Source organism: Marmota monax, unplaced genomic scaffold (genome assembly GCF_021218885.2).
Source record: "Marmota monax isolate L192 unplaced genomic scaffold, Marmota_monax_Labrador192_F-V1.1 WCK01_AAM20220418_F8-fsc00003, whole genome shotgun sequence".
NCBI lineage: Eukaryota > Metazoa > Chordata > Mammalia > Rodentia > Sciuridae > Marmota > Marmota monax.
This window is the reverse complement of record NW_026694084.1, coordinates 26,245,488-26,267,460: the sequence shown is the minus strand read 5'-3', so window position 1 is coordinate 26,267,460 and position 21,973 is coordinate 26,245,488. Positions and strand designations below refer to the sequence as shown.

The 21,973-nt window shown below is 38.6% G+C and overlaps 1 protein-coding gene across 1 annotated transcript in view; it reads left to right on the top strand.

The window, feature by feature from the left end:
* Sntb1 (syntrophin beta 1) overlaps positions 1-21,973 on the top strand; it is a 234,752-nt gene that overhangs the window by 177,228 nt on the left and 35,551 nt on the right. The window contains exon 4 of the mRNA XM_046464598.2: positions 17,540-17,679. Coding sequence (XP_046320554.1) covers positions 17,540-17,679 — 140 coding nt within the window. The remainder of the gene's footprint in view (positions 1-17,539; positions 17,680-21,973) is intronic.

The window sequence follows — 21,973 nt, the reverse complement described above, 5'->3', positions numbered from 1 at the left end:
CAGAAGCTGGAAGGAATAAGTAAGGGAGTAGGGAATAGGTAGCATATTAGTGATGGAGGATTACTTGGGGGAACTTTGTCACTGGTGAGAGCTGTGACTCAAGAACTTTGAGGAATCCTAAACTCTTGAAGCCACCTCAGAAAATATTTTTCCTATAAAATTTGAGTTTTGTAAAATTTCTCAATACATCTTTTCATCTCTCTTCACTTGTACCATCTGTATTAGAAGTCTTTTTTAAAATCCATTTTTTACTTAGAGACAAAGATGGTACACCTGCAGGAGAGTCACTGAGTTTAAAAAAAAAAAAAAAAGAAAAAGAAAATTCACAAAATAGATGGAGGCTGCTCACGGCCAGTTTCATACAGTAGCTAGAAGCCTGCTCTCACACCTCAGGCACACAAACCTTTGGCATAGCATACTGGGGACTTCAGGGAACATGGGATTCCTCAAAACCCTGCAACCCTGCATGTTAAATCTGTGAATGCCTTTGTGACTGGATTAACAGTTTCTGGAGAAACAAAACCAAAAGGATGGATACATAGTGATTTATAAGAGAGAGATTGACTGTGAAAATCAGCTCACACAATTGTGGAGGCCAGAGAGTCCCACCAACCGTGAGATGCTACCTGTAAGTTGCTGAACCAGGAAAGCCAGTGATGTGATTCAGTTCATTTCAGAAGCCCGGAGAACCCAGGTAAAGATTGGTGTAAATCCCAGAGTCCAAAGGCCTGAGAAGCAGGAGCTTCAAAGTCCAAGGGCAAGAGAAGAAAGATGCCCCAGCTCAAGAAGTGGGAAAAATGGGCTGGAGTGTAGCTCAGTGGCAGAGTGTGTGCCTGGCACATGTGAGACCCTGGGTTCAATTCCCAGCATGAGAGAGAAGCATCTTTACTCCACCTTTTTGTTCCATCTGCTAATCTTTTCCAGAAACCCCAATCAACTTCACATATAAAATTAACCATCTAAGAGTCAAATGTGTAGGTGTGTGTTGTATATTTCTGAACAGGTAGGAACTTATGATTTAACAGCAAATTTTCAGTCTATGGATCATATCTGGCTTGCAGGTATAATTTCCTTGGTTCCCTTATTGTTTTTAATAACAAAGATTTTTTTTAATTCCATAAGAGAAAAGAAAAAAACAATAATTAACATGCAGTTGCCCATAACCCAATTTCAACAACTGTCCAGACTTTGCCTACTTTGTTTCCCCATCTACTCATTGGGTCATGTGGGGGAGCAATTTAAAGCAAATCTCAGACTTCCTACATTTCACTCCCTACATCATTTTTCTAACATGAACTGTTTGCCAACTGAGGTAGGCAGAGTAATGCCTTCCCCCAAGGATGTCTGCATCCCAATCCCCAGAACCTGTGACGGTTACCTTACATGGGAAAAGGGACGTTGTAGATGTGATTCAACTTAGGACCTTAAGATGGGGGGGATTATCCTGCATTATCCAGGCAGGCAGGATGTCATCACAGGGGTCCTTATAAGGCAGCAGAAGGGTCAGAGTCAAAAAAAGAAAATATGGGGACAGAAACAGAGGGAGAAACAGTAATGCCATATAAGGCAGGAGCCAAGGCAAATGGGAGACTCTAGAAACTGGAAAAGCAAAGAGACAGTCTCCCTGGAGTGTCCAAAGGAAACCAGCTCTGCTGACACCTTGATTTTAGGAATTAACTAACTCCTGAGCCACAAAAGTAAATCCCACTATTTTTGTTGTAATTTTTTTTTTGTACCAGGGATTGAACCCAAGGGCACTTAACTGCTGATCCACACTCCCTAGCTCTTTTTATTTTATTCTATTTTTTAATTTTGAAATGGAACATACCTCAATATTGTAAAAGCAATCTATGCTAAGCCTCAGGCTAGCATCATTCTGAATGGAGAAAAACTGAAGGCATTCCCTCTAAAATCTGGAACAAGACAGGGATGCCCTCTCTCTCCACTTCTGTTCAACATAGTTCTCGAAACACTGGCCAGAGCAATTAGACGAAAGAAATTAAAGGCATCAAAATAGGAAAAGAAGAACTTAAATTATCACTATTTGCAGGTGACATGATTCTATACCTAGCAGACCCAAAAGGGTCTACAAAGAAACTATTAGAGCTAATAAATGAATTCAGCAAAGTGGCAGGATATAAAATCAACACGCATAAATCAAAGGCATTCCTGTATATCAGCGACAAATCCTCTGAAATGGAAATGAGGACAACCACTCCATTCACAATATCCTCAAAAAATAAAATAAAATACTTGGGAATCAACCTAACAAAAGAGGTGAAAGACTTATACAATGAAAACTACAGAACCCTAAAGAGAGAAATAGAAGAAGATCTTAGAAGATGGAAAAATGTACCGTGTTCATGGATAGGCAGAACTAACATCATCAAAATGGCGATATTACCAAAAGTTCTCTATAGGTTTAATGCAATGCCAATCAAAATCCCAACGGCATTTCTTGTAGAAATAGAGAAAGCAATCATGAAATTCATATGGAAAAATAAAAGACCCAGAATAGCAAAAACAATGCTAAGCAGGAAGTGTGAATCAGGCGGTATAGCGATACCAGACTTCGAACTATACTACAGAGCAATAGTAACAAAAACAGCATGGTACTGGTACCAAAACAGGCGGGTGGACCAATGGTACAGAATAGAGGACACAGAAACCAATCCACAAAACTACAAGTATCTTATATTTGATAAAGGGGCTAAAAGCATGCAATGGAGGAAGGATAGCATCTTCAACAAATGGTGCTGGGAAAACTGGAAATCCATATGCAACAAAATGAAACTGAATCCCTTTCTCTCGCCATGCACAAAAGTGAATTCAAAATGGATCAAGGAGCTTGATATCAAATCAGAGACACGCCGTCTGATAGAAGAAAAAGTTGGCTACGATCTACATACTGTGGGGTCGGGCTCCAAATTCCTCAATAGGACACCCATAGCACAAAAGTTAATAACTAGAATCAACAAATGGGACTTACTCAAACTAAGAAGTTTTTTCTCAGCAAAAGAAACAATAAGAGAGGTAAATAGGGAGCCTACATCCTGGGAACAAATCTTTACTCCTCACACTTCAGATAGAGCCCTAATATCCAGAGTATACAAAGAACTCAAAAAATTAGACAATAAGAGAACAAACAACCCAATCAACAAATGGGCCAAGGACCTGAACAGACACTTCTCAGAGGAGGACATACAGTCAATCAACAAGTACATGAAAAAATGCTCACCATCTCTAGCAGTCAGAGAAATGCAAATCAAAACCACCCTAAGATGCCATCTCACTCCAGTAAGATTGGCAGCCATTATGAAGTCAAACAACAACAAGTGCTGGCGAGGATGTGGGGAAAAGGGTACACTTGTACATTGCTGGTGGGACTGCAAATTGGTGCAGCCAATTTGGAAAGCAGTATGGAGATTTCTTGGAAATCTGGGAATGGAACCACCATTTGACCCAGCTATTCCCCTTCTCGGTCTATTCCCTAAAGACTTAAAAAGAGCATGCTACAGGGACACTGCTACATCGATGTTCATAGCAGCACAATTCACAATAGCAAGACTGTGGAACCAACCTAGATGCCCTTCAATAGACGAATGGATAAAAAAAATGTGGCATTTATACACAATGGAGTATTACTCTGCATTAAAAAATGACAAAATCATAGAATTTGCAGGGAAATGGATGGCATTAGAGCAGATTATGCTAAGTGAAGCTAGCCAATCCCTAAAAAACAAATGCCAAATGTCTTCTTTGATATAAGGAGAGTAACTAAGAACAGAGTAGGGACGAAGAGCATGAGAAGAAGATTAACATTAAACTGGGATGAGAGGTGGGAGGGAAAGGGAGAGAGAAGGGAAAATGCATGGAAATGGAAGGAGACCCTCAGGGTTATACAAAATTACATACAAGAGGAAGTGAGGGGAAAGGGGAAAATAATACAAGGGGGAGAAATGAATGACAGTAGAGGGGGTAAAGAGAGAAGAGGGGAGGGGAGGGGAGGGGAGGGGAGGGGGGATAGTAGAGGATAGGAAAGGCAGCAGAACACAACAGACACTAGTATGGCAATATGTAAATCAATGGATGTGTAACTGATGTGATTCTGCAATCTGTATACGGGGTAAAAATGGGAGTTCATAACCCACTTGAATCAAAGTGTGAAATATGATATATCAAGAACTATGTAATGTTTTGAACAACCAACAATAAAAAAATTAAAAAAAAAAGAAATGGATTCTCGCTAATTTGCTCAGGAGCTTGCTAAGTTGCTGAGGCTGGCTTTGAACTTGTGATCCTCCTGCCTCAGCCTCCTGGACCACCAGAATTACAGGTGTGCACCACCATGCCCAGCTGTTTGTAGTAATTTCTTACAGCACCAATAGGAAACTAACACTCCAACTTTTAAAAATGGGGAAAGGTCATATCAAAATAATCTGTATTATTGGTTTCTCTTGAAGTAGTGGAAGGTTTGACAATGCCGTGCCCGTAGTTATTCCTACTAATAACAGGCTAATTCAGGAAAAAACCTACCCTACAAGTGAGTTGTAAGTTGTTTTTTTTTTCCCCTTTTGAGTTCTAACCCTCTATCGTCACCTGAATTTGTGATTCTTTATCTAGATTCTGTGGTTGATAAAGCCACTGGAACATTGCTGAAATCATGTTTTGTACCTAGGGCTTTCTAAGCCATAAGCTGGAAAGGTTGAGAGCCACTTAACTTTCTAGTGGTGCAAATATCTAGACAAATTTGGTAGTTACAAAAACCCAATGCTATTTCATAGCTTACTTTACCCATCTGTTAAAATGTTGCTAAACATACAATATATGTTTGATTTTAAAACTGCATAGCACATTAAGCTGGGCTTTACTCTTTAAATTTATGCTGGGATAATCACTATAAGTAAAAAAAAAAAGAACTAAAATAGCAAGAAAAGTTTTTGCCAAAATAACCAAAATCTTGTAAATAAAATTGATAGTATAACAGAATATTATATCTCACTTAGAGAAGAAACCATTTTTCATTTCCTAGCCCTTCAATTATTCAATGAAGACATGAGAGACTAATTTTGTCCCAGCTACTGGCTATAAATAGAGAGATTCTTCAGTGTAACAACATATTAAAGGTTATGAGTCATTTACACCTTAGTCTTGAGTTACTTTAATCAAATGTGAGTCTTGGGGAATAAGGGCTTTGATTACCAAGAGAGAGTTTCACGAACTTGAACCAAACTAACTACTGTGTCTGAGTGAAACTCCACATGCCAAAGTGTAGAAAAGGGGACAGAAAAGATGCACCAGAGGGGAGACACAGTCGGTGCAGATATATCACCCTGTTCTCTGCCCTCATGTGTGCGTGTCTTCTTCACTGTGTGTGCATCTATCCACACTTCCCCTTTAACACAGATGAGATTGGAGGCCCAGCCTATTCCAGTATGAACTCATCCTAACCTAATGAATTATAACTGAAAGGACCCTTTTTCCAAATAAGGTCACGATCTGAGGTCCTGGGGTTGGAACTTCAACATACGAATTTTGGGAGGATACAGATTAGCCTATAACAGTGCCCATCAAGGAGTGGTGGTCTCACATGTTCACTTCCCAGCCTACCCTGGGAAGCTGTGTTTCTGTCCTGTCATGTACATTGTTAAGTCCCCACGTTTAAATGACTCAATAGAATATGTCAAGTTCTCTCTAAACTTTTTTTCTCCCATCTGCTCCAGGAGACCCAAAGATTTAACAAACAAGTCTGACCTGACTCCATTATAATATTATATAAGTCAGGCAGGACAGAGACTTGAAATGTACTTTGGGACTTTCCTCAGAAAAGGATGAGCTGAGCAAATAAGTAAACAATATTAAAAATGGAATGTTTGCAGGTTTAAGAGGACCAGCCATCGCTGAGCACGCAAAGGAATTCACTTAATACAAACCACAGGTCTTCATTTCAAACAGCTGGTGTTTGCAGCTGTCTGAAGGAAGTGACCGTGTCCTGTGGGAGGTACAGGATGTTTCCAGTTGATCCAAGGCTCTGAGGGTGGGTGACAAAGGAATATTTGACTCTAAATGGGATGATTGCTGACATAGCCTTCTGAGGGTTGAGGCTCATCTTGAGAGAAGGAATCGACGAGGGCAAGGCAGGTCTAGATCTGGAAAATTGAGCCTGGGAGACAAAGAGGGTCTCAAGGCCATGAAGCCATGAAGGAAAGGGAAAGAACAAGTTTCTAGTAGGGAAAGTTAAAATGATCAGGGAGGGTACACACCAAAAGTGTGATGGCAAAGTGGACACACAGCAGAATCCCGATTGGGTCCAAGTTCATGGCAGGATTTCACTCAGAAAGTCAAGGTGGGGGTTCAGAATAGGATATGGATAATGTAATAATTCATTCTTTCTCTTAAATGGGCTTCCCAGCCTAGATCCAAAGGGAATAATATGCTAATGGGAAACAAGGAAGAAAACACATTTTAATACCTAAGCAAGTGCCCAATTAGCACTGCCAAACTTTGATAGATGCTAGATTATGTGGGACTTGGTCCAAGTGATAGAACTTGCCTCCTGTACACTCTAGCATGCTTGTGTTTACAAAGCAAGTTAATAGCCAGTCTTCCCGAAGGATCAGCCAGTGTATATGTTCTCTCTATGCAGTTGCAGGAACAGAAGTGATAGTGACCACAGACACTCACCACAGAATAACATGATATTGTCTGCTATTAAAAGAGGCCCTACAACAATTCCTAAAACCATCAGATGAATAACCTCTTACCTTGCAGCAAAAGTTAATTAGCCTAAGGGGGACAAAAGGGCAAAAAGAAGTGTAGGGCACCCTTCCTCCCTCTAGTAAGTGTCCAACAAGGTTGCCAATCTGCTTTCCCAAACGGCAGGGAAGGGTATAGAGAGGAAGATCATCCCAAACTAAACAAGACAGCCTCCGGTCCATGGGTCTGGCTCTTCCAATTCATTAGTCCAGCTTGATTATGTTTATCCTGAATTCACAGTAAAACAGAGTAACCCAAATAGAATCTAATACCCGCTTTAGAGCAAGAAGAAATGCTGGAATCACTTACTGGAATGTGTTTTATTATGTTACCATTTTGGAGTGCGTCTTATTGATGGTAAGCCAATGAAGCAAAACAATCAAGGCCAGGTTTACATGGTTGACATGCCCCCGTGCAGTGACAGACTAGACCCCCATGAGCCTCCCACCTCATCTTCCTTTAATGCTCCGCAATAAGAGGAGATGTAAAATGGGTCGTGTGCTTATTTCCTTGGATATGTGTGCTCTGCCCTAAGATTGGCTTCATTATGAAATCCAGGAGAACAGACATCACTCTTACAGAGCTGTCCAAGGGCTCCGTTACAGAACATTAGCATTTGACCTTCTGCATACTCGCTAAATAAGATAACTTGGAAAAACTCTTACTCCCTGTCTGCAAGTGTTCAGAAGGAATTAAGAAAACTGGAAAGCTGACTGAAAAACATAGTGAGTTCTGGCCATTTTCTTATGATTAATTTCTTGTCTACCTCTTACCAGGAAAATTCTGAGGACAGTATGCTCTGGATCCCAGGCAGGTGGATGGCCTTGTGGCCTTTCTCCTTTAAACAGTGGGACACCAGGCCCTCCTCATCTTCTCACCTTCCTTATTATTTGGGAGAAGCTGCATTTCTTTAAAAACTTTTTATGACTGCATTTTAAAAATTAAGTAAGTTTTGTTTGTTGTTTATTTTTAGCAAAACAATAAAACAAAAATTACCCAAAATTCCATCCTGCAGAGATAATTCCCCTGTGTGTAAAGGAAAAGGAAAAAAAAAAAAAAGAAAGCTTGTTATGTATTATTGTTTTGGAATCTGCTTTTAGTAAATAGTAATATCTATTTTTTTCTCTTCTAGGCAACCACTGTCCTGCTTTTTGTTAGTATAGATCAGTTTGCATTTTTCTAGAATTTTATGTAAATGGAATTATATAGTATATATAAAGTTATTGGTCTGGCATTTTTCACTGAAAAATATTTTGAGAATCATCCATGTAAATGAGTGTACCAATAATTCGTTTCTTGTTTTTTTCTAAGTATCTTTCCATTGGATAAATACATATACAAATACATTAACTTGTTGATGGACATTGGCTTTTTTTTTTTTAGTTGTAGGTATTAAAAAACTTTCAAAACATCTCTAATAGTTGAGCACAGTGGCACAAGCCTGTAACCTCAGCAGCTCTGGAGGCTGAGGCAGGGGACCGTAATTAAAGTCCAACCTCAGCAATTTAGCGAGGCCTTAAGCAACTTAGCAAGATCCTATCTCAAAACAAAAAATAAAAAGGGCTGGGAATGAGGTCCAGTGCCTTAAGTGCCCCTGGGTTCAATCCCTAGTACAATACAACAACAAAAACCAAAAAACAGTTACTAAAAGTATTCCTATGTAAGTGTTTGAATGGTCCTGTATTTTCATTTGTTTTTGGTTAATATCTAGGAGTGAAGTAACTGAATCAAATGATAAGTGTATGCTAAAGATTGTAAGAAGCTGCTACAATGTTTTAGAGTGGTTATGCCATTATTCAATCCAACTAATAATATGAGGGTTTTGGTTGCTCCACTTGTTATGATCTTAATTTCAGCCATTCTAATAAAAGTATAGTGGAATCTCATGTGGCTGAAATTGCATTTTCTTACTGGCTAATGATGCTGCATATCTTTTTATGTGCTTTTGTGGTATCTATGTATATCTTCTTTAGTGAATTATCTGTTTAAATTTGGGGGGGGCATTGTTATTGTTTTACTTATTTTCCATTCGATGAGTTTAGAGAATATGTTAGGCTTTCTGGATACAAATCTTTTATCAGATATATGATTTTCTCCCAATCTGTGGTTTGTCTCTTCATTCTGATAATAGCTTTCAAAAAGCAGAAGTTTTTAATTTCGATGAAGTTCAATTTATCAGTGCTTTTATTTAAGGATTATTCTTTTGATATTGTTTTAAAGGAGTATGTTTGAAGTTTTTGATGTATCTAATTCAAAGTCACAAAGATTTTTCTTTGATTTTTATTAGAAAATCATATAGTTTTATGTTTCATGGTTTGGTAGATGATCCATTTTGAGTTAATTTTTGTACAAACTGCAAGATGCTGATTGAAGTTGAATTTTTTTCCATATGGATATTTTATTTGGGGGGCAGTCTCGTTAATAAACTACTCTTCACTGAGTTTCCTTTACTCCTATGTTCAAATTTCACTTAGCTCTTATACATGAATTCTGTTTGTTCTCCCTACACTGTTTTGTGGAACGATTTGCCTTTTTTCTCATTGCACTGGTTAAAACTTCAAATACAACTTTGAACAGAAGAGGGGGAGAATGGTCATCCTTATTTTGCTTCAAATGTTAGAGGAAATAGCATTCCATCTTTGACCAGGAAATAGGCGTCACCTTTGGGTAGGTTTTCCTTGGATACTGTTAAGAGGTTGAGGAAGTTTTATTCTGTTCTTGCTAAGAGTCTTTATCAAGTTTAGATGTCAGATTTTGTTTCTACTTTGTTAATATAGTGAATTCTTTTGATATTTGAATGTTAAACCAGTCCTACATCTTGAGAATAATCCTAACTTATGTATGATGTATTGTCCTACTGATATAATTTTAGACACCATTTGCACAAATTTTGTTCTGAATTTTTAAATCTGTGTTCATGACAGGTAATGGTCTGTAGTTTTATATTCTTGTATGATCTTGTCTTTTCTGGTATTGGTGTAAGGCTGGCCTCTGGAATGGGTTCAAATGGGTTCAGTTTTCTGAGTTACCTAGAATTAGTGCTATTTCTTTCATATATCTGTAGTAGAATTCTTCAGTGAATTCACCTGGTCTTTGAGCATATTTTTTGTGGGAACATTTTTAGCTACAAATCCAGTTTATTTCAAAGAGATAGTACTATTCCAGTCTTTCTTTTTGGATAAGCATTGGTAGTACAGAAATTTATTCCTGTACTACATTATTATATTCTATCATTTGCTTATTTGGGTTTAATTTGCTTTTCTATTTATAGCTTCTTAAGATGAAGACATTGATTTGAAACCTTTATTCTTTTCTAATAGGAAGTAAGTGCTATAAATTTATTCCATGTTATGTCTTTAGCAGATGTTATAAATATTATTATGTTGTGTTTTCATTTTCATTCACTTCTAAATACCTAGAATTTCTGTTTTGATTTTTTTCTTGATCCATTGATTATCTGAAAGTTTCTTATTTTCCCAATATGTAGACTTTCTATAGATCTTTTTGTTCTTGAATCCTAATTTAAATCTATTTTGGTCAAAGAACATACATTGCATAACTTGATTATATTCAATTTTTTTGTTTTATGGCCCAGAACATAATCTATCTTGATAAAAGATGTGTATGTACTTGATAAGAATGGGTGTCTCCATTATTATTAAATGTATATTTTTATACATGAATATATTATAATTTATTTGACCATTCATCTTCCATTAAGGATTTTAGAACATTTCTGACTTTCCACTATTATGAACCATACCAAAGTGAACACTCTTATAGCTGAATCTTTGTGCACGATTTCACGGGTTATTGCAATAGGTTGAATAGCATCCTCCCCCAAATTCATGTACACCTGGGACCTCAAAATGTGACCTGACTTGGAAATAATGTATCTGCAGATATAATTAGTTGTGTTCATACTGGATTGAGGCAAATCCTAAACCCAACAAACAGCATCCTTATTAGAAGGCTATCTGAAGACACTCAGAAAGATGTCCATGTGACAATAGAGGCAGAGAACGGAGTGAAGCAGCTGAAATCAAGAAATGCCAAAGAATACTGATAGCTACCTGAAGCTAGAAAGGATCAAAACAGGATTTTTCCCTAGAGCCCTGGAGGGAGTATGGTCCTGACAACACCTGGGAGGTTTTTTCTTTTTTTTTTAATTATTTTTTATTTATATATGACAGTATAATGCATTATAATTCTTATTACATATATAGAGCACAATTTTTCATATCTCTGGTTGTACACAAAGTATATTCACACCAATTTGTGTCTTCATACATGTACTTTGAATAATAATGTCCATCACATTCCACCATCATTTCTAACCCCATGCCCCCTCCCTTCCCCTCCCACCCCTCTGCCCTATCTAGAGTTCATCTATTCCTCCCATGCTCCCCCTCCCTACCCCACTATGAGTCAGCCTCCTTATATCAGAGAAAGCATTCAGCATTTGTTTTTTTGAGATTGGCTAACTTCACTTTGTATTATCTTCTCTAACTCCATCCATTTACCTACAAATGCCATGATTTTATTCTCTTTTATTGTTGAGTAATATTCCAATGTGTATATATGCCATATTTTTTATCCATTCATCTATTGAGGGGCATCTAGGTTGGTTCCACAGTTTAGCTATTGTGAATTGTGTTGCTATAAACATTGATGTGGCTGTGTGCCTGTTGTATGCTGTTTTTAAGTCCTTTGGTTATAGACTGAAGAGAGGAATAGCTGGGTCAAATTGGTGGTTCCATTCCCAATTTTCCAAGAAATCTCCATACTGCTTTCCATATTAGCTGCACCAATTTGCAGCCCAACCAGCATTGTATAAGTGTACCTTTTTCCCCACATTCTCGCCAACACTTTTTGTTGTTTTTATTCATAATAGCTGCCATTCTGACTGAAGTGAGATGATATCTTAGAAGAGTTTTGATTTGCATTTCTCTAATTGCTAGAGATGATGAACATTTTTTTCATAAATTTGTTGATTGATTGTATATTATCTTCTGAAAAGTATCTGTTCAAGTCCTGGACCCATTTATTGACTGGGTTATTTGTTCTTTTGGTGCTTAGCTTTTTGAGTTCTTTATATGCCCCAGAGATTAGTGTGAACACCAAAGTCCCATAAAGTCAACTAGTATTTTGACTCTGATCAATACTTCAATTATAAACCTCTTATTTGGAGCTTTATTGGATTATGTAGGTCCACAGCCAGTTTCAAAAGTTGGAAGAAGGAGTAAAGTTCAAGGTTATCTGGGACTGCAGGTATTGGTTTCCTGGAAAGCCTACAAATAAAAGTGATGCTGTCTTTAATGTCTCATAGTCAGACGGTGTTCTTCATGCCATATTTCTTACCCTGTTTTTCTAACATCTTATATTATTGTCTTAATATCCACCAAATGCAATGGACCATTTAGCTCTCCTTAAGCCATGCTTGAACTCAGTGTGTGATTCAGGTGCTACACCAATTCCGAATTGTGTGAGAGGAGAGTAATGTGTCCCAAGAAGCTGAGGCTTCCATGGAGCACTTTTTTTTTCTTTTTCTTTTTTTTTACCTACTTTTTCTAGTTTTCTTCCCCTTTCTCCTTTGTCTTCTCTTCCTTTTATAAAACAGTTTTATTTTACATCCATTTTCTTTTCAATCTTCTTTTCTTTCAGCTGTAGAGGTCTCCTGACTCCTGATGGCTGTGTCCTGGGGATTGTTCCGTGCAAGCTGGAAGAGAGTTGGAGATCTGAGTGGCCTTGCTTAGCACTTTCCCTATATTCCTGTTGCCATCTTTGAAAGCTGTTATCCTTCTTCTTCTTTTGCTTAAGTGATCTTTATCTGCTTCCCTGAGAGTTGGTACAGGGATTAATTATCTAGTGTTTGTAAAGCATTTGGAAGTTGATAAATGCTAATTATTATTACACTGCTATCTTGTCCTTTGTTCTAAATACCTGGCAACCTGAGTTGAAGCAGACAAATTAAAAAGTTGTCAAGATAACCATGATCTCCAACACAAAAGTTCTGAATGACTTTCCCTGAACTTTTTCACTTGCTGTTGGTCACTTTCCCTACAAGTAGGGCTTCCTTCCTGAGCAGCATGGAAGATAGAGTGCCGGAGGTGAACTGACAACATTTCCAGACTCTACCATGTGGGAAATGCACCTTATATGCCTTATCTCAAGTTATCCTCATCAAACAAGAATGGGAGGCCATTCTCAGCATCAGGGAATGAGTGCTTATAGAAGTTCAGAAATCAGTTCATATCCCTCAGCTAAGAAGTGGCAAAGCCAGATTTCGAAGCCAGTGCATTTTGGCTCTGACAGCCATGGGCTCGTTCTGCCACATCTGCTCCAGTAAAAGATAGAAATTAAGTATGTTAGGAAAAGTGAGTTTCCATGAGGGAAGAAAAAGGACACACTTGTTTCTTGCAGCATCCAAACTGAACAAAGACTTGCAAAGCAAGAGTGTTAACTAACTATAGCAGTCCGAACCTTACAGCAGAAAATGTCAAACTTAAAAATAATTGAATTTTGAAGTCAGAGAGGCCATTAGGAACAGTTTAATCCCACCCCTTCATTTGGCAGATGGGGAAATCTAAGCTCAGCAAAGGCAAGTGATCCTTGCTTAAATTCACTCAGATCTTCACTTGACATTAACTGGCTATACTTAAGGAAACACTATATGTAGATCATACGTTTTAAGTCCTGCTTACTTACTGTGTTATAGCACTCTATGAGCCCTCTGTGTGTACTAATTTATCTCCCTTGGAGTTGGTAATATTGTTCTTTTCTTTGATACAAAAAAGGCATTGACAAGTCTAGGTAAAACCATCTCTTTGGAAGTAAGACACATATCCTAAGTATTTTAGACAAGACAAGTGTTTTTCCAACTAAATTCCAAGGATTTCAAGTAACCCCACTCAAATGGGTGATGGTAATATAAAGACATAAGGTCACCAGAGGTGCCATGGCCCCAACCAGGATGCAATTCCATGCCAATGCTCTGTGCTTTCACATAATGTCCTATGACTTGTGATTTGATCTGAAGAGAGGATTGATTCAATTTAAAGAGACTGAAAACTACTGAGGAAAGTAACTCATGAGAGCTGTCTCAGTGGAGGGCTCAAAGTATCCACTTTCCACAATTCTTACCAGTAACTTCTTGCTGCCTTGTCTTACATTCTTTGTGCCACTGCGTAAATCTTTACTCTCATAATATGCAGAAGTGAATGTGGGCACAATTTTATGGTTTGAATCTGGAATGTCCTCTGAAAGATCATGTGTTGAAGACTTGACCCAGCAATGTCCAGAGGTGGGACGGAAATGATTGGATCACGAGGATGGTGACTTCATCTGTGCATTAATCCATTTGATGCATTTATAATTTGAGTGAACTACTAGGAGAGGTAGAAGTTTTAGGCAAGTGGGTCATGATTGGAGGAAGTAGGTCACTGGGGGCACACCATTGGGAACTATATCTTGTCCTTGGCCTTTTCTCTCTGCTTCCTAGATATAATAAGCTGAACATCTTTCCTTGACCAGGCCCTTCCACCTCGATGTTCTGCCTCACATCATTCCCAAAGCAGTGGTGCTAGCTGACCACAGGCTGAAACCTCGGAAATTGCGAACCAAATCAGTCTTTCTTCCTCTAAGTTGTTATCAAGTATTTTGGTCACAGCAATGAAAAGCTGACTAACACATTCAGGATTCAGCTCACCAAAGATGTGCTTCAGAATAATACCAGAACTGAATGACTTACCCTATTTTTCTTCCTTTGCCTTCTTCATTAGAAATATGATCTAGTCTTGAGACATCTAAAGCACCCAAAGTGGGAGGCTGGGATGGGAAGGGAAGTCTTTGCATCTGTTTCAGTTCTCTTGTTTCAATAAATTCATACACACCTCTAGGACTGTTGTGTCAACACTGAAATATCTTAGGTGCCAGAAAAACTGGATTTGGAATGGAAGTTATCACTAAAACAAGGACACAAATGCTTCAGCATGATGAAAATTGTGCTTCAAAGACCTAAATACAAGGTTATGTAGCCCAAGGTATGAAAAAAAGTTTTCAAAACCCTGTTCTTCACTATGAATTTTTTTCCCCTTGCAAAGTCAATTGTTCTCCTGGGTAGCCTGCTACCCTCAATCATTGACATAGCATTAAAGTGACAGCTCTGCACACAGAAATGGTGGGAAATGGCCACTCTGAGTATTCTCACGGCAGACTTTCACATACCCACACAGGGCTCTTTAATAAACTACAAAACTTTTTAGGGCTTTGGAATTATGTGGGTAAGGTTATGATACCACCATCAGAGAGGTCTGCATTTTACTTTTCATTTTACTGTTGACATTTATTTTGCAAACTTAGTATTATTTTTTGAAGAATTATGCTTTGTCCTGCTCACATTTAAATGTGTGATCCTGTTCAAAGTTAATGGATCAGATCTGACTAGGTAAGTAAGATAGTCACTTTGGGAGGATCATTTGTAACTTCTCCAGTCCTATTTAATGAGCTGGAAAAGTAATTTACTAAGTTTAATGTAGAAACTGGAAAATTTGTTTCAAACCCCCCTCAAACACTCCATGCCTTTAGACCATAGTTATTCACCTTGTAAGGTCTGCTACATTGCCTTCTCAAACAATCCATTTTGATCTCTTGAAGATGTTCTTGTTCTGTTGGGGGAAATGTCTTCTTACATAAGCAATAAGCTAGAGATAATTTTTTTAGTATGCATAAAATGCATAAAGCAGGGAATAAGCCAGGCATTCATTCACATTCTAGTGTAAGTAGCTTTATAGGCAGCAAAGGAGGCAATGTCATGTTCTCCATTAGAAAGGGAGCTTTATTGGGAATTCTAGGAACATGGGAATTAAAAAATAAAGATGATCATTGTGTAATGAATTCTTCCTGGGAGAAGTTTGGAAAGGAAGAGAGAAGATAGTAAAATGGTCAGCACCCCAAGATATATTTGAGAAAGTCATTTCCTTCTCATATGGATACCATTTCCAAAGGACACCTTTTTTGACCATTTTTAAAAATTGGAGTCTGCATAATATCCCCACCCTAAGTCTTACTGAGGGCTTACCATCTGACAGTCTCTAAGCACATTGCACCCACTCTCTCTTTTAATCTTCACTGTAGGGTTATGAGGTAAGCAAGCATTCCTGGCAGGTACCATGAGGTGCCTGGTTGGCACTGCCCTAAGACTTTGACAAATTTTAACTCATTTAACCTTCACAATAGCCTTCTGCTATGGGCACTGACATTTCCCATTTTACAGATTCAAAAGAATTGGCTGGCTTTTCCAGGACCCTGCAGCTAGGAAACTGTGAAACAGGAATTATGTTCAGGTTTTCTAACTCCAGAGTCAGCTCTCGTAACCTCTGTTGTGTTTCTCTGTGAAGAAGTGGAAGCACACAGAAGGATAACTTGTCCAGAGTCATACAGGCCACAAAACAGACTGGCATCAGACTCAGACAGCCTACATGTAAAATGTAGAGAAGTCAGCCTTCCCCCTACCCTGCTCTTCCCTGTTTAGATCGCTCATTCCTAATATACTGGCCACGATTGCTGGCATAAAACATGTACACATCTTTCCACCTCAACCCAGACTTCACTGTGGCACTTAAGACATGGTAATGATAAGAACAGAACAAGAAGAAATCAGCTATATTACGTATTTAACTTGTTGTCTAGCTTAATTCAAATAGATTTTGCATCATGACTTTCATGAGATGATTGTGTTCACTGAATTAGTTACCTGTGTCAAAGACAATCTTGACCTCATCTGGAGCAGTGCTACCTAATCTTTAATGAGCCCAGGAATTACCTGAGTATCCTGTGAATGTGGAGGTTCTGATTCAATGGGTTGGTATGGGCCTGAGACTCTGCATTCCTAGCATGGCCAGGAAATGCTGATGTTTGGGAGCATGGACCATATTTTGAATAGCAAGATTACAGCACTGAGTTTTTCCAGACCAATCTTAAAGATTCATCTAGGGGTTCAGAGTTCAAACTGGAAGGAAAACATTTTCAGACATGGAAGAATATTTGGGGAGTCTGAGAGGATTGACAGGGGACTAAGAGGGGATGGCTCATGAGAAAAGATCTGAGCTACACAGATTCTGAGGACTGGATGGGATGTCCATAGTCCCAATCACCCAACTGATGCTTGAATCCTTTTCAATCCCTGCTAGGCCATCTGGGCCCCTGAATTAAAATAATTTTCTGCAATGAATGTTCAACAGAACAAGAGAAGTTTCAGGATGGTGCCTGCATCGTAGAAACAATAACAGCAAAAGACCAGGAGAGGAGGCTATGATATGATGTCTGACACCTGTCTGGGTAGATGTTTGCCTCCATAGTATATTTTTCAAGGCCTGAATATTTGTTCAAAAACTTTCATTAACAAAACAGATGCACTGTACCAGAGAATAAGCTGGAAGCACTGATTCCCTTAAGCATTTGCTTCCTACAATGAAAAAAAAGATTCAGTGCTGACTGGCAGGTGAGAGACAGTGACAGATGTGTAGCAGCTGGGCTGCTTCTTGGCTGTACTGAGTGTGCGTGCCATGGCCCACGAGACCATGAAATTTTCAAGGATCAGGAACCACTGGGCTCATGACTGGGTTTTTTGTTTTTTGGTGTTTTTTTTTTCCATCTTGATTGTATACCCTGAACTGAAAGACACTCCTATTGTTGGGTCCTCTGACTGGAGGGATGCCAGCTTTTCTTTCCAATCACCCTGCTCTCAAGCTGTTGTTTGACAGTTCTCTTCTTTCTGTTTCAGGTGCCAGGGGAGAGTGAGAAACCGTGGAAACCAGCCCTGGTTGTTCTGACGGAGAAAGACCTTTTAATCTATGACAGCATGCCTCGGAGGAAGGAAGCATGGTTCAGCCCAGTTCACTCATACCCTCTTCTTGCCACCAGGTAACCATGATCTTATGTTTGGGTATGCCGGGGGTTGCAGCTTGATAACATTTTAATCAATTGCAATGATTTCTGCATGTCATATTATTGTTCACTGTTGCAGCTGGAGCTGGGAGCTGCTTAGAATCAGAGCCACACATTTTTAACTAGACAGACTAATTATCATTTATTGTGAAACATCAGGCAATACAGAGACAAAGAACAAAATATCCATCCCATCCATCATCAAGGAACAGTGACATCTGGTGAGATGGTCCCAGTTTGGCTGCTTTCCTGGGTTTCTATCCCATTGCCTTGGAAATGAACTAGACACATGTGTTTGCAATCTTGAAGTCCAAGTGGAGTCATCACGCAAGGGTCTTCACTTAGTGGCAAAAAGAATGTCACATGGAATGTCCCACTGTGCTTTTCAAGGTTTGGTCAGCACAGGAGATTCCATCACAAGTTCTTTGTTGGTTCTGTGAGGCTTTCTGTGGGAGTGTGGCTGTCAGGCTCTCTTTTTCTTAAGACCCTAAGTGTACATTATTACTCATGTGAAACATAGCATTAAAAACAACCTTACTGAGGCATAATTTATGTGCAAAAAGCTGTATAATTTAATCTATACAATTATATGAGTTTAGAGATAATTATATACCCAGGAAGCCCTCAGCACAATCAATACCATATTGTATATCCAATTAATATCAAAAACACATCTTCACCTCCTACTTTTCCTATTTTTATGTGATAGGAACATATACAATCCACCCTCTTAGCAAAATTTTAAATATATAATACCATATTGTTATTAAACATGCTGTGCTATATGGTAGATCTTTAGAACATGCTTACCTGGCATGACTGAAGCTTTGTGCCCTTTGACTGACACTCCTATTTCCCACTTCGCCCTGGCAACCACCATTCTACTCTCCTCTTCTTCAAAAGGGTTTGACTATTTCTGATTACTTTTATAAATGGGATCACTTATTATTTTTCCTTCTGTGTCTGACTTATTTCATTTACGATATTATCTTCAAGTTCATTTATATTGTCACAAAGGTCAGGATATCCTTCTTTTTAAGGTCAAATAATTTTCAATTGTATATAAATACCATATTTTCCTTATTGATGGACATTTGGAATAATCGCCCTTCCTGATTTCAAATTACATTGCAAAGCTACAACAATCAAAAATGCATGGTACTTGGGCTGGGGATGTGGCTCAAGTGGTAACGCGCTCACCTGGCATGCTCGGGGCGCTGGGTTCAATCCTCAGCACCACATACAAATAAAATAAAGATGTTGTGTCCACCGAAAACTAAAAAATAAATATTAAAAAAATTCTCTCTCTCTCTCTCTCTCTCTCTCTCTCTCTCTCTTAAAAAAATGCATAGTACTGGCATAAAAATATATAGAACAACAGAACAAAATAGAGAACTAGATATGTATTCACACATTTATGGTCAATTGATCTTTGACAAGGATGACAAGAAGACACAGTGAGGCAAGGATATTCTTTTCAATAAACGATGCCAGAAAAACTGGACATCTACATGCAGCAGAATGAAATTGGACCCATACCTTAAACCACACATAAAAATCAACTCAGTATAGATTAAGGGCTTAAGCATAAGCATAAGACTGGAAACCATGAAACTCTGAGAAGAAAAGCTTCTTGACATTGGCCTGGACAATACTTTCTTGAATGTGACACAAAAAGCATAGACAATATAAGCAGAAATAGACCAATGAAATTATAAAAAGCTAAAAATCTCCTGAATAGCAAAGGAATTTGCTATTTATAATAGCCATTTACAATCAACAAAACAAAAGCAGAATGGAAGAAAAGATTTGCACACCACATACCTGAAAAAGATTAATATCCAACATATGTAAGGGTGCCCTACCTCTCAATAACAATAAATATAACAAAACTAGATTACAAAATCAGCAAAGGACCTGAATAGACATTTCCCCCAAAGACATACAAATTGACCAACATGCAAAATATTCAACCTTACTAATCATTAGGGGAATGCAAATCAAAAGCACAATGATATATCACCTCCCAACTGTTCGGATGACTCTTATCAAAAAATTGAAAGGTAACCAGTGTTGGCAAAAGTGTGGAAAGAAGGGAGCTCCTGCACACTATTGGTGGAATGTAAAATGGTATAGCCAATAGCATGAAGTTTCCTCAGAATGTTAAAAATGTGATCACCTGGCAATCCCACTTCTGGGTATTTATCCAAAGAAATTAAAATTAGGATTTCAAAAAGATATCTATACTCTGAAGTTTACTGCAGCCTTATTCACAGTGGCCAAGACATGAAATATGGTCTTAGTGTGCCATATTCTAATCTCCTTCTTCAAAGGACTACATCCTGAAAACAAGTGAGTCAAACCTGATTTTTACTTCACGTAGCTGACAGCTGCCATCCTGGCTTTCATCGCTGGTTCTTTCTGAATGCACTTTATAACAATGGCCTGTTTTCATTCCCTCTATGCCACTGTCACTTTACCTAGAAGTAGAGCATGGTAACATAATATTTGTGGCCTTCCTGATATTGTGCCTGAAAACATTGGCCCTCAAGTGTCTGCTCGATGAATTATTGAAAAGTGTGGGACAAACCCTGGAAAGAATTTGGTCACCGAGTTTGGTCCAACAGAACAGCACAATGCACTTAGATTTGGGCGCCTCTGTGCTGAGCAACAGGTAAACAGAAACAAGATAGGTTCTCCTCTCCTAGAAAGGTAGAGATGCCAAACAAGTTATAGTCCATGCTCAGGGGCTGGGAAGAGAATGAGACCTAACCTAGTAGGAGAACTTGTTCAACACAAGATCAAAATAGCAACTGTGAGTAGAATTGTAACTCTTTCAAATCCTTTCTAATTCCAGTTGTGATTCATAATAGACACCAGCAAATGTGACTTGAAGGTGGAAATTATTGGCCCCAATGGTGAATAGAGGAGGTTTTCAGGGAGCCAGGACTAGTTCACTTAAAAAATATAAAATGATTTAATTTTTGAGACTTCCCAGCTTCAAAATCTTTGGTAGATAGCTAGTAAAGCATAATATAATATATTAATAAGACCTCAATTGTCAGAATCTAAATATTCTAAAATGTTCACACAAAGATTTAAGCTATGCCTTGGGGCCCAATTAAATTCAGCCCAGTCTCTATCATTTTTTGCAATTTACATCTGCACTTTTCATTCATGGGTTACTAATATTCAGATTCTGAGACAGTCTCATGATTAAAAAGAAAGATTAGACCACAGTCACTGTATTTCAGTTACTAAGAAGGGAAATTTGACTCAAGCCTTTTGAAATAATTTTCAGGAACAAGGGTCAAAGTAAGGTAGAGTTCCCAGGTAACTTAGGCAACAGGAAAACAAAATTAACTCTAGAACACAGCTTTCCCCTTAGAATTTCTGACCAGTGGTGACTCCTTTTTCATTCCTTCACTCATTCCCCAAAATTTACAATTTGTCTACTATGTGCCAAGAGTTATAACTGAGCCAAGGGATAAAGAGGTGGGAAAGGTCGACCTTGTGAATCCATTGTTGCCATGCCATGCCAATCTGGACAAAAGTGTAGTGATGTGCACGGAACTTTCTGGAGCAAAGACTACAGAAAATGCCTGTCTACCTGGAGAGGGGCTGAGGGGTTCTCACAGTGGAAGTAATGTTTGAATGGAAATCTGAGTGAGAACTTACCAGAGGAACAGGAGGAGAGGATGTAGGCTTCCAGCAAGAGGGGAGACACACGTGCAGAGCCTCTGCTTCATGCAGTGCTGTGTGGCCAGTTACAGCACCAGGAACTGCTTTGGGGAGACGGAGCAGTTGCTGGCTGAGTATCTAGCCCTTGACACAAGTTTTCTCCAACAATTCCTGTATGCATTCGCAAGCCTGTGTTAGTGTGCTGGTCTTATAGATTTGGAATCTGGGGCTCAGAAGAGTTAAGAAATTTGCCCCAGGTCACTTAGCTTACAGCTCTGTGTAGTGTCTTGCGTACCTGTGCCCTGGTACCACTGGAGGTCAACGGGAGAATGGGGAATAGAGAGAAAGACTTTTCCCTATTACATCCTTTTGCATTCTTTGAAATCTGAACCACTGGAAGCATTAGGAGCTTTTGGAGGTGTTAAGAGTCATGGACATGATCTGGATAGATATTTTTACCTTTGGTGTAAAGTAACAAAGGTTCAAGAGGTGACTGCTGAATCTAAACAATGATGCCAACTCCATCGTCAAAAAGAAAATAAGTAGATAAAAATAAAAACAAATTTCTCTAAAGTCTTAGCTACAGGAA